The 15,786-nt window shown below is 37.9% G+C and overlaps 1 protein-coding gene across 1 annotated transcript in view; it reads left to right on the forward strand.

Moving 5' to 3' along the window:
- ADAMTSL1 (ADAMTS like 1) overlaps positions 1-15,786 on the forward strand; it is a gene marked incomplete at both ends in the record, with an annotated part of 347,299 nt that overhangs the window by 236,260 nt on the left and 95,253 nt on the right. Inside the window, 3 exons of the mRNA XM_084305155.1 lie at positions 7,996-8,046; positions 11,014-11,218; positions 12,934-13,081. Of these exons, the coding sequence (XP_084161281.1) occupies positions 7,996-8,046; positions 11,014-11,218; positions 12,934-13,081 (404 nt within the window). The remainder of the gene's footprint in view (positions 1-7,995; positions 8,047-11,013; positions 11,219-12,933; positions 13,082-15,786) is intronic.

The following is a 15,786-nucleotide window of genomic DNA, read 5'->3' on the forward strand; positions in this document are numbered from 1 at the left end:
ACAGACAACTGCATGCTGCATGGAGGGAAAGAGAGAAAAAATAGCCTCTGGACAGATGTCAGGAAATAATTTTTGTTTTGTATAAGACATAGCAAGGCAAAGTTGTTGATATAAAGATCCTGAGGGGAAGGAGAGTCATTTAGAAGCATAGCTATACCACCCCAGGGTACAGGAAGTAACAAAAGGAAATTGGCTTTTTGGGAACATCTTCCCAGAATGCCAAATTGAAAAAGATTGTTTTCAAAAATGTCTTTAAAAAGAATTCAAGAATCAACAACACAGACAGAAAACCAAAGGAAATCTGTGGTAATTTCTGGAATCTCAATGCTTTCTTACAGTCAGGAAGAGGGTAGGTGAAGCAGAACAATGGGGTTGGGACTATGAGTGAGGAGGCGTCTCAGCTCTGCAGTGCATTTGCCATGTGTCAGCCACTCTGCTCCTCCACTATAAAATGGTGATTTTTTTTTTTTTTCCTGGCAAACGCAATTTTCAGTGAGGCATCACTGATTAGTGGTTGCTGACTTATTTATGATATGTCAGTGAATGCCAGAGAAAATAATTGTGGAAGACCACAGTGGCATTAAATAAAGCAACCAAGGCAACCAAGGGTTACTGTAGGAGAGGGGAGAGGTTACATTAAAATTTTCAGCAAAGGGCAGAGTGAAAGAAGAGATCAAATGAATACCAGGACTATCATGCAAACCAGCAATAGAAACTTTTTGCATTATTGTGCTCATTATGGCAATAACTAGCAATATTGCTGGCATTATAATGAATGAATGATTGAGGAAATAATTTTTATTTTTTTTTTCAAACCCAGTTTTTCACATACTCAGAGAAGAAGCAGGTTTCAACAACATTGTCTAGTCTACCCCCTCTTCGATGTGGCAAAATCCAACATTTCAGGAGTTCAATGAATTGCAAGTCTTAACTATCCAACACTTCACAGGGTGGACAGTTTGGGGGAGGGTTTTTGGCTGCCATCAGCTGGTATCTTCTAATGAAAGGTGAAGGATTATTGTTCTGCTTTGAGAAAAAGTTTGTTTAGACTTTACTTAACTGGATGTGCTGAACACTTACACAGAACAAATCTCATATGCTGTAAACTGAACATGCCATTCCTTTTATAATTCAAAAGCAAAAAGAAATTCCAAAAAGAAATTTTCACAAAGATGTGAAAGGTTTTTATGCCACTCACCATTCTGTGATACTCTCTGGATCAACATCATCTCCTCCTCTAGATTTCATCTTCAGGTCTGAGGTCATGTTTCCAGCAACATTGTTCTGTGTTTTTACCAATGGGATTTATTGTTTATGTCCTGCCTATCTCTGCAGCACATTAATGTGGGATTCTCTGAGTCACGTAATTCTAATGATGTTTTTTTCAATACTGTATAAAGACTTAGCAAAGATTCTAATTTCATGCAGCAGCTGTCTCAAAACCTTCATATTAGCAAGCTTGTAACATGTGGGATTCTTTTTATCACTTTACAGTAAATGTTAGTCTGATCTGCACAGCCATAAATCCTAGTATTTGCCTAGAACACTATCTGTAAGCCTACTACCAGAAATAATGTTAGAGCTTCTGGAAATATATATATATATATATATATATATACATATATGTATATATATATATATATATACATATATGTATATATATATTTTAAATCTCTAGCTCAAGCAAAACTGTACACCCAAAAATCTAAAAGAATTCTCAGATATGAATAGCTTGTGTAGTCCTGTAGCAAAACTGCAAACTCGTTTTCCTCCCATGAAAGTTTTTCTTTTGGCATTCTCACTTAACTATCACAGAACATTCTTACTTAACACCACCTTTAGCTGGTGCCAGAGGCAGGCCTAAGCAAAAAGAAACTTAAATTTTAATAAAATTTTACTTTTTTAATTGTTAATTTTTAGCTGATCTAACAAGGGCAATGCAGTATAAGTCAAAGCACACAAAAATCTGGATATTAATCCAGAGGAATGAGAAATCAATTCATAGTATAAGTCGTCAGTGATCCTAAGGTCCAATACACTTAGTGAAGTAAATTATATACAGTTTATTGGGCAGAAGTGTAAATGATAACTTTTATATACTTCATTCAAGAGAAAAAGAAGTAGCAATGAGTAAATAAGTATGATTAAAAGGGCAACACTAAGTATCCTTTTATTCAGTAACAGAAGTCTCCTTACGTCATTACAAATTGGCAGCTGAAGCAGAAAATTGACAATTGTATAATTTTTAGCTTGTTATCAACATCTCATTGGTATTAAAGTAGACATCAGTTAAGACACAAGTATTGCATCAGTGCAGGGTTCCTATTTTCAATACATTATTTTTGGAAAATGAATGAAACTGGAGTGCTGGTATGTTTCTTAAAAGATGGGCAGCACTCTGATTTACACAGTAGCAGCCATGGATCTGAAATGATGAGAAGGGTCTGAGATGACTCATTTATTGTTATTGCCCTCAAGTGAGACATGTGAAAGATTTTAATTTTGTTTTGAATACTGTTTCACATAAAATATCCCATACTTACTGCAGATACTGGACAACATCCCAGCTTTTTGCATGGATGTAGGACACAGGACATGACAATGCCCTTTCCAGATTTTTGCCTCAGGCAAATGGTCATTTCTGTGGATTTGCATTCTTACTTAAATTCTTAATTTGTTACAGGGGGGCTAGGAAGACTTTCTGTCTTGCAGTTTTGTCTGAACTTTGGTTGCCTCCAATTGCTGGATATGGTTGGAATTTTCACAGCCAATCACATACATAAGAAAGTTCCTAAAAACAGAGAGGCTTATGAGCTAGAGCCAGCAGTTCCATGGGTAGATGGGACATGAAGGTTTTAAAACAGAAGGGGAAAAAAAAAAAAAAGCCTTTTGCACCAGCATGGCTGAATATGCATATGCTAGAAACTAATACCAATAGATACTGGTAATAGCAAAAAGTATGCTGCCTGCAAATTAGAGAGCACAATCAACATCAGTCATTCCATTTGTAAATGTAAAGGGTGATATTTTGACAGGACAAAAAACTACAGAGGTACTACCTAAGCTGCTGGAGCCAAAGTGATGCATTATGTACAAGAAATGGGGAAGAATTTTAGTATGAAACAAACAAAAAACAAAAACAAAAAAAAGTTCAAAGCAGCAGGAAAGGAATCACTCGGTAAGTCTTTGGGAAGACTAAATTGGAACCAGTGATATATCAAGTAGAAATGGCAGCATATATGTCTCTAGATACAGATGTAGCTGAAGAATGAGCTGACAGCACTGGCTATGTTTTAATAGTTTTAATGAGGGTCAACTGAGTGCAAGAGTAGAGTAAAGATGAGTTGCAGGTACTCCTAATGCCTAAAGAAGCAATTTTATTCTCAAGACAAATTGGCAAAAGCTAGAATTACTGGGTAGGGCAAAAGGCATTTAAATTAAACTAGAAAATAATTTTGTCAGAACAGGTAGGGAGGGTGAGCCAGGAAACATCCATCAGAGCATTAAAACACATTAAAACACAAGGAAGTATTCTCACTGCTTCCAATTGATAACACCTATTTCAAGTTCTGTAAAGAAATTAGTCTTTAGCAACTTATGGTAGTGATAAGTAATCTCTGTGGTTTTTAGAATTTCAAGTCTATATACCACGAAGAACTCATCTATCATAAAGATGAGATACTGTGCTTAACAGACATATTGTCTGAAGTGTGAGGTTTCTAGAGGCTGACAGAGAAGTATAGCTTTCTCAGCAATCCTTCATAAATTTAAGTAGGTTATTTAAGTATCCATTGAGTCCATTTAAAATGTTGAGGTAGTGAACATTGGCTTTCACCAACCTACAAAATGCTAAGAGTTATTATTAATCATTAGCATTAAGAATTATTATTAATCATAATAAGCATAAGAATTATTATTAATCATTAAAGACGAAATATATGGTAGTTCTTCAAGTTCCGCACTGATTGAGTGTAATATCATGAACTAATCATAACATGTTCTGTACCTAAAGGATTAAGCACAGTGATCAAGAAAACAAAAATGGAATTCATACTGGCTGAGAATTACAGTACACTACCTGCAAAAGCAGGCATTCAAGAATGAATGTTACCAGTAACTAAGGTTAGTAGATGTCATCAACCCTAGCTCTAAATAGAAATAGTGGTAATTTTACATAGTAACACATGGAAAATCTTAACAGGTACCATATTGTTAAGTGTCTCAATATCTGTTTCTCAGGGCAGAAAGTGATCTTGTAGCAAAAGGTGATAACATCACATTGTGGTATCTTCACTGAACACTGTGCAAGGAGGGTGCAGCGTCACACACTTTAGTGCCAGGATTTGTAGTGTTGTTAAATTTGAGACTTTTCACGACCCTGTCCAGTGATAATCACAATTCTCTGTGGATTTCTGGCTTAGATGCTAAACCCATGTCCTATATGATGAACTTTTTCATGTCTTCCAAGTGTTCCCTCCCTTTCACTTCATGAATTAGCTGTCCACAACCAGCTTACCTGCTTCAACTTTTTATTATTATCTACCAATTGTTAATATCCTAAGCACACTTCAGGCCATTTCTTAGATGGCATAGCCCCTGCCCTAGTCATTGATTCCTAGTCTAGTACATTTCAGCAAATGCCTAAACCTTCAATGTATGAGTCCCCATCAAGAAGTAGGAGGAGATGCTCCAGCTAACATGGAGTGTGCGCAGCCGTGCATAGATGCCCATGACTTGCTTAGCTCAGCAGGCTCCTGACCCAAGAGCTGTGGGCATGCAGGAAAGGGAGGCAGGAAGGGCTGGCATGCTGTCCAAGAGAGAATCATTGGGGAGCTACAGGAGAAAGGCAACTGAGCCTGCCATTTGTGCTAAGGGGGTAGCTTGAGGAGGAGATGGAGCTACAGAGGAAGACAAAACTGAACATGACTTTCAAGGAAAGCCGCTGCAGGCACCTGTCCCAGGGGAAAGCCAAATATTTGTGGAGATGGCAGACCTGGCTGCTGCACACCCACCTCTGGCATGTGGAGTTCCCATTCCAGCTGGACAGATGCCTTGGAAGAGCAGTTGTACTGAAGCTGCCAGCACTCAGGAGGAAAACAAATCTGCAGTGTATGTGACACAACTTGTAGGTCAGAGAGAAATGAGAGATTTCAGGCATGAGAGACACAACATGTCTTCAAAATTGCTTCATTCTGCTGCTCCTTCCAGAGTAGGTTTTTTTTCTGGGTGTTGTGTGAATTAGTCTTGTCTGCTACTCCCACATCAGCCAGAAATTTCAGTATAGTAGGAGAACTATTATTTGCTCTGCTCTTTTAGCACATTATACTCATCACATTGTCTGAGTAATGAACAGTGATCAAATCCTGTATCCTAGATCTCTTCTGTATTTTTGTAGGATTATGATGGATTGATAGGTTCATGGAATTTAAGCCACTCTGTCCACTTAAAAAGTACATTTCACCCAAGTCATATGTGAGAGTTTTGTTTTCTTTTTTTATAGTTCACTTAGGTCTGCCTTTTTTGTGTGTGCAAACAAACAAAACCAATAACACTAGCTAATAAAAATCCAGTTGCCATTAATGGTACAATACCCATTTGCTGTTCTGTTGTATCTTCAAGCTGATGTTTAAAGTCATACATTTAAATTTTGTGTGTTAGTGTGAGGGTCTTTTTCTTCATTGTGACCATGGGGCTTACCTTTCTGGGAATCACCATTTTGCAGTAGTAGTACAAGAGCCTTTGGCAGCCTCTCACATGCACAAGGACAGTGTCAATAATCCTTTGGCGCTTTATACCATTTACAGAAATGCAATTTATATGTGCAGAATTCTTTGAGGGTCAAGCCTTTCCAATGACAATATTAATTTAATGCTTTGTAAATGTTATTTAATCTTCACAACAGTGTTTGGACGTGGTATGGTTATTTCTACTGGAATGGCCTTGGATATTATGCATTCTAATGCATGTAGACCTGGATTATGCATACAGACTGTGTTTATTAGAAAGAAAACATTCCTCACTGCAATGAGAGAAGAATGTTTTGAAATCTCTTTCTTAGGCAGTAGATGCTTTTATAGTATAATTATTGCATTTCTGAACATGGTATATTAATCTTTTTTCCAACCACTCCTCAGCAAGCTGATGAGCTGGAAAGTGCAAGAGGCTTCGGAGTGCTCAGAGAACTCAGCAGCAGTGGTAGGGCAGTCAGGGAAACAGCAGAGATTCCCGAAAGTATCAAAAAGAAAGAAAAAAAAATTCTATTTCTCAAACTTTTGCAGGCATTTATCAGTCAGTCAAAGTCTGAGAAGACTTTCTCACTGGCCATTGCATAAGTAACACATTTGTCTTTTCCAAAGTTTCCCAATACCAGATCTGTCTGCCCTAGATTTTTAGTTTTTGTGGAGATGGGCAGCTCTCTGTAGATACAAATATTTAGCAGACCAGCACAGAAGACTTTTGTGACTGCAAAGGTTGATAACCTGAGAAGGAGTTGTCCATAACTCACCACTGAAAAAAATCCTGGAAAAACAGCTGGAAAAGTCCAGTACACTTATCTAATGCTGACTTTTCACTGTGAAAACACAATGGGATCCATTCTCTTATCACAGTCAAATTGCCCATAAAAACCCTGTTGACTGAAAGAAGACTTAGCATGTCAAGTTTCCTTTGAATGCTTACACCACTTTTCAGGGAACTGTTTTGAGGATGGAGAATACTTTCTCCCTTCCCCCCTTCCATCTCCCCCCACCCTTTGCTCTCTCCTCCTTACAGAAATACACAGCAACGTATATATCATCTCTTTTCTACAAAAGACTCTCGAACACCACCCTTATTCTTTTCAGCTAGTTTCCTCTCGTTCTTAGTTGTGTAGGGACATGCTCTCTATTCTACTACAACTGGCATTCACTCTCTGATAGTTCTGTCCACCTGCACCATCTAAGTCCCCTGTTGCACATTGGATCTGATGAAACTGATATATGAGGTGCTCTGGGATCATGTTTCACATTAATAGACATGCCTAATAATTGGGAGAGGATGTGGGAAGAGAGTCACTCTGTCAGAATCTATAAAAAGTGCAAAGTATGAAATTCCAGGCTAGCGATTCAGTGAGTCCCTGGAGTTGCCAATATTGCAAATGATATCCACCTCACACGTTATGGGCATGACAATGGTTCAGATAACTACTAATTTTGAGCTACACTATTGCCTGTTATAATAGATGTTATATGCTTTAGATGTTGTGCTAATTACATTTTAGCTAACCAAGCCAATCAGTCAAGTCAATGCCAAAGAAAAAATAGCAATCCCTGACATGTTACTCTTCTCTCCAGTTCCTTCTGGCTTCCAGTAAAGCTCAAACAAAGAGACAGGTTCTGAAGATGAATGAAATGCAACAGTTTTAAAGTGGAGAGATATGAATCGCAGATTGGCATACTCACACTGTGGTATTCTCCGTTTCTAATCCCAGCCCCGCTAAAAGTAGACATTTTATCTGAAGGGCAGAAACAACCATATAATAGGTAAAAAAGGGTTTGATCTAGAGCTCCCTGAAATGGACAATTCTCCTATGAGTGACTTTGGATCCAAACTCTAAGAAAGTATTACATGTAGATTTTTTTTTCTTTATGGCAGATAGTCACTTTAGAAATTTAAGTAATATTTGAACAGTTCATTTGGATCATTTATGTTAATAGGTTGGTTCTTAGTCAAAGGATAGTATCTTCATAACATAAAAATAAAAAAGTAGTAATTGGTGTTTTGATCTTTGAATGCCTCGGAAACAGATGAAAGGAAATGTTTTAAATGTGAAACTTAGGTAAAATATCTTTGTTGTGTTTTATATAGAGATAGATATAATATTATGTAAAAAAAAAGAAAAAAAAAGAAAAAAAAAAGAAAAAGAAAAAGAAAAAAAGTTGTATAATGTAATCATTTAGTGTTTATTTTATTATGTGTACCTTCTACTCAGAGGGTTGGCATTATTGTTCCTAACAGTGATGGATACAAGCAGATCATGCCCTATGACCTCTACCATCCCCTTCCTCGGTATGTAAAACAATCAACCAGATGCTAGAAATATCTAATACATTTATGGCTTTTTTAGTCTTCTCTGTATTCCTGCTTTCCTCTCAAATCAAGATAACAGATGCATCTTTCCTCTTGCTCTGAACAGCTGCACATTAACCTGCAGATGTTCAAACACTGACCCGTTATAAATTCTGTTGCTGCAGAACTGAAATGGTATTCTAGCTGAAGCAGTAATGTAGCTTTATTAAGTGTGTGGTCCCTTTCTTTCTCACTCTTCCCCCACCCATCCCCACCCTACCCATCCCTCCATCTTCTGTCTCACCTTTCCTTTTCCCTCCCTTTATTCATCTGTGAACAACACTGTGATCCATGGCTTTGCAATGAACCATCAGACCTCTCTATCTGACAGTGTTGTTTCCTGCATGCTTACAAATTGTGAAATTTTCATTTTACATAACATGTGTGATATGTCCTGATCCAGCAAACCAATGCTAATGCCTTCCCAGGGTCATTAATTCATTCGCTCCTCTGAGAACCCAGAGATCAGGGACAGGAATAGGGTCAAGGCCTGGTTTATGTTATTTAATATCTCACAATTAAAATGTCTTTAATGTAAAACATGAGATTCTTATTAAAATAATTACCTTAGTAATTACTTTTAAAGCAGTTAATAAGGCTCGTGCTGATAAAAATGATGGAGAATAACCCATTGGGTTTGAAACACTGCCTGGACACACAATGGTATTGTGCTTTGTTTCTTCCTTTGTTAATTTATTGTGTTCCGTAGTATCAGGCAACAGGAAAAAAAAAATATATATATATATATATATATTCCTTGGTAACATGGTAGTCTCAGTTTGATATGAAGAAATCATATTCAGACCACAGTGAGAGCTAATGGAAGACACAGCCACAGATCAGTTCTCTCAGAGACAGAGGCAACAGACACTGAACAGAATATGAGGCTAGCGTAAGAGAGGGCTAAGCCAGAAGGACAAAATATTTCTTTCTTCCCAACCAGCAGAGTTTATGAAAAAATAAAAATAGAAAAAATAAAAATCCCCCCAACTAACCAACCAAACAAACACACACACACACACACACACACACACACACACACAAGAACTTGTCTGATAGTAGCACCTAATACCAGGGGCAGAGGAGAATGACAAACAATACTGAAGAAGTAGAGATGAAATCTGAGAAAGTGTTTTTGCAAGATTTACCTATTGTTCCCTCTGCCTTAAATTTTATCTTGAAGGAAAGGTACAGTTCAGTAGATACAGTGCTTACTTTAATGCATTACCACTTCCTTTCACAAATCCTCAGTGCTGCAGCCTTTGTAACTCAGAAGGAGCTGTGACTCCTTCTTGAAGAGCTGTACGGCAGAGACAACTTTTACCTTTCTGCCTTATACTCATATAAAACCTAAAGACCAATGCTGGCCTAGATTTAAGCTGATTTGTATTGCCAAGGTTGCACAAGGCATCTAGTAGCCTGTCCCAGTGGAACAACATTCCATGTCCCATGGAGTTCCAGCCACACCACTCCTATGCCTAGCTCAGGCTGGTGGCAAGAGTTTCTGCTGCTTCCAAAATTCAGTTTGAGACCTCTTCATTTAGATTTTTCATATTTAGAAACCTTAGTTGGGAAATTTGTCCAGAAGAGCCACAGATAACACATTTGAATTAAAAATGTTGTCCAGTTATCCATTTGTGGCATACAGAGCTTATGCAGAACACATGATGATGGATAAGACATGGTGTAAATGTGGTTTCACCACTTCTTTGTGGTAACTTACCAGTCAGTGGATTTACCATTCATAAACAGCTATTAATATAAACCATTTCACACAGGGTTTTACTACACTTTTAGCCATTAGCCAACTGTGGATTGTGCTTAAACGTACTGGAGCTGGTCAGAATAAGATGGGTTGGTATGATGAAAAGTCAGAGAGAAAGATAAGTATTTTTAATTTTGTTTAACAATTTTGGTGATCCTTTCAGGGTTACTTAAAAATAATTCCTTTGCTGTGATTAGGAAGGAAAAAAAAAAAGTCAAAAATGAAAAATTGTGACCAAAATCAATCTTTCAAATATTATTTCAAATTTTCTTGTCAAAAGGAATAACCACATTTATGGCTATCATGGCAGTGATTCTGTGTCCTCTCTATGACAGTGGTTTGAATATGAGAGAGGAAATACCAGTCTGCATTTTATGCAAACAGACATACACACATATAAAATGATACATACATTAATATATATGCATCGTAAAAAAAGAAAAAAAAAAAAATGCATGACTTTTCAGAACATACACATTGTTATGGAAATTTGTCATTACATTTTCAAATGGCACCTGTTGAGAAAAGATGGTTTCTGAATTCCTCCCACTGTCTCAGATGCAAAGAAACAAGGCCTATGTGGTCTATACCATGCAACCTGTCAGTGTATCCTCCTCTCCTTTTCTTTGATAATTTCCACTACTCTTTTTTTTTTCCTCGCTTTTTTTTTTTTTTTTCTCTTTTTATTTCCCTCAACTCAGTTGTTTCACCCCCAAAAAAAAACTTCTTTTTTCCCTCTATATTCTAGCAAAAGGAACATCATACGTTCAGGAGCTTACTGACTCTCTAGTAATCTGTAACAAAGATTTCTCAGAATTTGGCAAATTGGGGAGATTTGATAATCCCATCAATTAAATAAAAGGAATCAATTTAAAAGTATTTAGTTTCTATGGTAGTAGTTATGGGTTTAGTGGAGAGAGGAAGTTTCACACTACTAGTCTGTGACTTAAAGACAGCACCCATTGGAGTCCTTTTTTGTTTTCACTATTTACAAAACCATGCATGTGCAATTTTACTGACAGTAACCAGAAATAAAAGAAAACCAACTGCAGTTAACAGTTCATGCATTTGTGGGGCTGTGATGTGGGCAGCAAGGGTTCCTTTTCCTGACACTTCTCTGTTACATTTTGGTTTTGTCACAGGTGGGAAAGTACACCCTGGACTGCCTGTTCCTCCTCCTGTGGAGGGGGCATTCAAAGCCGCAGTGTCTCATGTGTGGAGGAAGACATTCAAGGGCATATTAGCCCTGTGGAAGAATGGAAATGCATGTATACTCTGAAGATGCCTGTTGTCCAACCTTGCAATATATTTGACTGCCCAAAGTGGCTTGCTCAGGAGTGGTCACCGGTAATGAGTTTTGCTTTGATGGTTTTGTATTTACTGTATTAAGAATACATCTTAAAATCAGAGAATAATGCTAATAGTTTAGTAAGCATGCTGAATTACTATCTTCCATTATTGTCCTTCCTCATTACCGTGACCTCTGTTTCAATGATGTTATTTGTCTATTTACAAAGTAAATACTGAGGTTTAGTGTACTAATAGGATTAGTGTGATTAAGGAGAATCATGGAAGAATAAATCAGATTTGTAATACTGATTTGTGATCCTCTGCTAACAATAGACTGAGAACATGAATGAAATGCACAAAACAAAAGCCGTAAGCTTTTTGTGAACACGACATCCTGATGTCCAAATTGGAGGGAGATGAATTTGAAGGGTAGGCCATTCAGCGGATAAAAAATTGGCTGGATGATTGCACCCAGATGGTGGTGGTCAATGGCTCTATGTCCAGGTGGAGGCCATTGACGAGTGGTGTACCTCAGGGGTCTGTCGTGGGACTGGTGCTGTTTAATATCTTTATCAATGATGTAGTGAGATTGAGTGCACCCTCAGTAAGTTTGCAGATGACACCAAGCTGAGTGGTGCAGTCAATACTACAGAAGGAAGGGAAGCCATCCGAAGAGACCTGGACAGGCTGGAGAAGTGGGCCCATGTGAACCTCATGAGGTTCAACGAGTACAAGTGCAAGGTGCTGCACCTGTGTTGGGCCAATCCCAGGCTTGAGCACAGGCTGTGAGAAGAACTCACTGAGAGCAGCCCTGCAGAGAAGGACCTGGGGGTTCTGGTGGACAAAAAGCTCGACATGAGCCAGCAGCACATGCTTGCAGCCCAGAAGGCCAACTGCATCCTGGACAGCATAAACAGAGCGGTGGGCAGCAGGGAGAAAGAGGTGATTGTTCCCCTCTACTCTGCCCTTATGAAGCCCTACCTGGAGCGCTGCGTCCAGGTCTGGGGCCCCCAGCACGTGAAGGATGTGTTCTTTTAGAGTGCCACAAATATGATCACAGGGCTGGAACACCTCTCCTATGAAGAGAGCTGGGTCTGTTCAGCCTGAAGAAGAGAAGGCTCCAGGGAGACCTCATTGTAGCTTTTCAATACTTAAAAAGCGCTTATAAAAAGGATGGAGAGGGAGGTGAAAACATGACATACCTTACCATAAATAATAAATAAATAAATAAATAAATAAAGACTTAATTGTCTGAGGGAATAAAGCCTAAATAGTTTCCCATTTTGTTTGGTGCTATGTTTCAAAATAGCTGTGTCACCCCTGGTAACCCATAAGCTCCAATACTTTGTCCAAGCAAAGCAGAATGGCTTCAGATGAAGTTGACAGGGTGTTACTGAGCAAATCCAACCTGGAATGGATGGCCACAAGCCAAGTAGCCAGTGCTGAAAGAGTGACACAGCGAAAGAAAAAAGAAAAAGAAAAAGAAAAAGAAAAAGAAAAAGAAAAAGAAAAAAGAAAAAAGAATGGTTCCAGGGGTTAAATGTCTAAACCAAATAAATGTGAAGAACGCAAAGGTAAATATATATGCCAATTTTATGCCTTACCGTAACTACCAAATATTATGAATAATTTATAATCAGGGTTGAGTGTTTCTGCATCATGTTTTGACCTCTGCTGTACATGTACTTCTATTGCACATTCCCTTTTTATTTGTCACACTCATGGCCTACCGCAATCATTGCCTCATTCCTCCTTATATTTCCTTTTTGCAGTGCACTGTGACCTGTGGGCAAGGGCTCAGATACCGCGTGGTTCTTTGCATTGATCACAGAGGGATACATACAGGAGGCTGTAGCTCTAAAACAAAGCCACACATAAAAGAAGAATGCATTGTACCCACTCCTTGCTACAAACCCAAAGGTAATGAGAGAATGATTCTCATAAATTTTTCAGCATTTGTCCATGTTGAGCAATTTTGTTTTGTCATTACTAGCACTGTCTCCACCTGCAATGAATTCTGAATTTGTATATTTAAGGCCTGCCATTCCTGTTTGCCTGGTAGCCAGGTAGGGTGAATTCTGGCTCATCATTCTCATAAGCTCTAGAGTTTTGTTAATTTGCGATCCAGCAAGCAAAACTAAATGTAAATTTGGCCACAGTATAAGCAGTTTAAACCACATTGATCATATCAAAGCTAAATTTGCCCTGTATTCTAAAGGAATTAAATATGTAAACAACATTCAAATTAGATAAATGTAGCCATAATTTTGAAGAGCCTGTTCACAAGTTGTTTGCTTGAATCAGACAGAAACAAGCATTGTGTATTGCACCGTGAAGTTCCTTTTACTAGCAAGGCTGCAAAAATACTTGAAGCATCTTTATACAAGGGGGACTCACAATTGGTATGATTTCTTGATTTGGGCTCCACTGAGTAAGATTGAGGTAAATTCCCAACAGATTATTGAGATAAGGACAAACTTCTCCAGCCCTTTGGATGTTCTTATGGGATAGAAGTCCCATCAGTCCTGGAGACTAGGTAAATGGGCAATGGCCAGTAGCACCAGTCACAAGAATTTGTTTCCAATGGTATATCAGTGTGTATGTGTTTGTGTGTATGTACATCTCTATTGATGAAACTTTTTTGTGTCTGTACCTTCAAGTAATTGATGGTAATTTCTGAGCTCCAGCAATGTAGTTGAACTTAATTAGGGACTTAAACTCCAACATAAGAAAAAAATCAATCCCTTCTGGAAAATGAATTGCCATCCTAGTCCATATTATGAAACCTTATTATGAAGTGACCTGTGACTTCATACTGATCTGAGGTGAAAGAGTGAAATTTGGAATTTTAGTTTCTGTGCTCACTGGCTTGTATTAGACAAGCTTGTCAAGCTGCAAGGTTTCAGTCTGGCTAGAACATTGGAATTTACTGCATCTACCAGCCACCCAGTGGCAAAACCAAGATGCAGGGCCACCAGGGAGCAATGGGTGTGTTTACATTGCACACTACTAGACAACATGAGCTCCATCAATCCATGTTCCAGGATGAATAAAAGGCTCATGCTGGCTGCACTATCATGACTCTGAGATGCAGTGGACTTGGGCTCAGTGAAACAGCCACATTTATGGGTCTTTATCTATTTATAATGTTCAGATCCCAGGTAAAGCAAACTCCTGTTTGCCTGCAACATGCAGTGTAAGCAAAATGCAGTAAGATGCCAAAAATCAGGTGGTGTATACCACCCACAACTGACTTCTGCCTATTGAACCTGGGAAAAGCTGAAAGACCAGCTAGGAAAGCTATTCTTGCCTGCGTCAAGAAGACTCTTCCAATGGGATTTGTCTGGGAACAAATGGCTGCTGTACATGGCTGCTTGCCGGAAGCAGACTTGCAACAGAGTGGCATCTTTACCCTAGATGAATTCTTGTGCTGCACTTTGTAGTAAATATATCATTAGTATCCAGTTGTAGGTGGTTCTTTCTTTCTTCCATTTTCTCACATGGGATGGCAGGCTCTATGTGAAGAATACTGTTTTGATTGGGTTTAATTTTACTCTTCATCTGAGTTCTGCAATTCCCTCTCAGTTCTTTCTCTATAATGCAGGTGGTAATGTTTGAAGATCCATGTAACTGAAGGCTATATCATGCTTTCAGAAGAAAGCTGAATCAGACATTCTCCAGACGTCTCTTCCAATCCAAATTATTCCATTTATATGATGGAAGCTTGTTATTTTTTTTTGTCATGAATCTAGCATTATGAATTTAAAGCAGTGGTTGTAGTAAAGTACCTCACTTCTTTTGAATGTTTTAATCTTATTGTGTTTTTTCCTTCTGGAGCTGGATTAAAATAAAGCAGGAAAATAATGTTCCTAGTTGATTAAAATATCAAGACAAAAAAAATCCTGTGGAATACACTTTTACTTTAATGCACTTCCTAAAGAAAATCAAAATGAAAATAGTCAATGTTATTTATTTCATTTTAGTTTATTCAAGCACTCTGTCTTACACCAATAATGGGAAAAGATAGGATAACCCTGGACTAAGAAATGATTTTCAATTTTAATAGAAAATGTGCATTCATGTAATAGAACTTTATGTATAATATAGGATTTAAGTGTTTTTCACTGGAACCCTTATAACAAGATATTTTACCTTATTGTCCAAAATTAAAATGTCCTCAGTAGCGTATGTTAGAAGTGATTTCCATTCCTTTCCTTTCCTTTCCTTTCCTTTCCTTTCCTTTCCTTTCCTTTCCTTTCCTTTCCTTTCCTTTCCTTTCCTTTCCTTTCCTTTCCTTTCCTTTCCTTTCCTTTCCTTTCCTTTCCTTTCCTTTCCTTTCCTTTCCTTTCATCTAAGCACACTATATAACATCAACATTTCTGATCCTCCAAATCATTTTACAATGTGGATTATAATTGACTTTACCTGTCTCTCCTGTCGAATACACACCTCTAAAAATGAAATCTTATTTAAAAAGTCACGTAACATACAACTGTACATGAGAGCTTTTTCTTTTTACAAGCACTTGGATCCAAGGAAAAAAAAAAAAAGTGTAGAAGCAAGATCTGGATTTCCAAAATCCATAAAACAAACTGCAATGCATATAAATAGAAATATCTCCTACA

The sequence above is a fragment of the Netta rufina genome, assembly GCF_964035555.1.
Source record: "Netta rufina genome assembly, chromosome: Z".
NCBI lineage: Eukaryota > Metazoa > Chordata > Aves > Anseriformes > Anatidae > Netta > Netta rufina.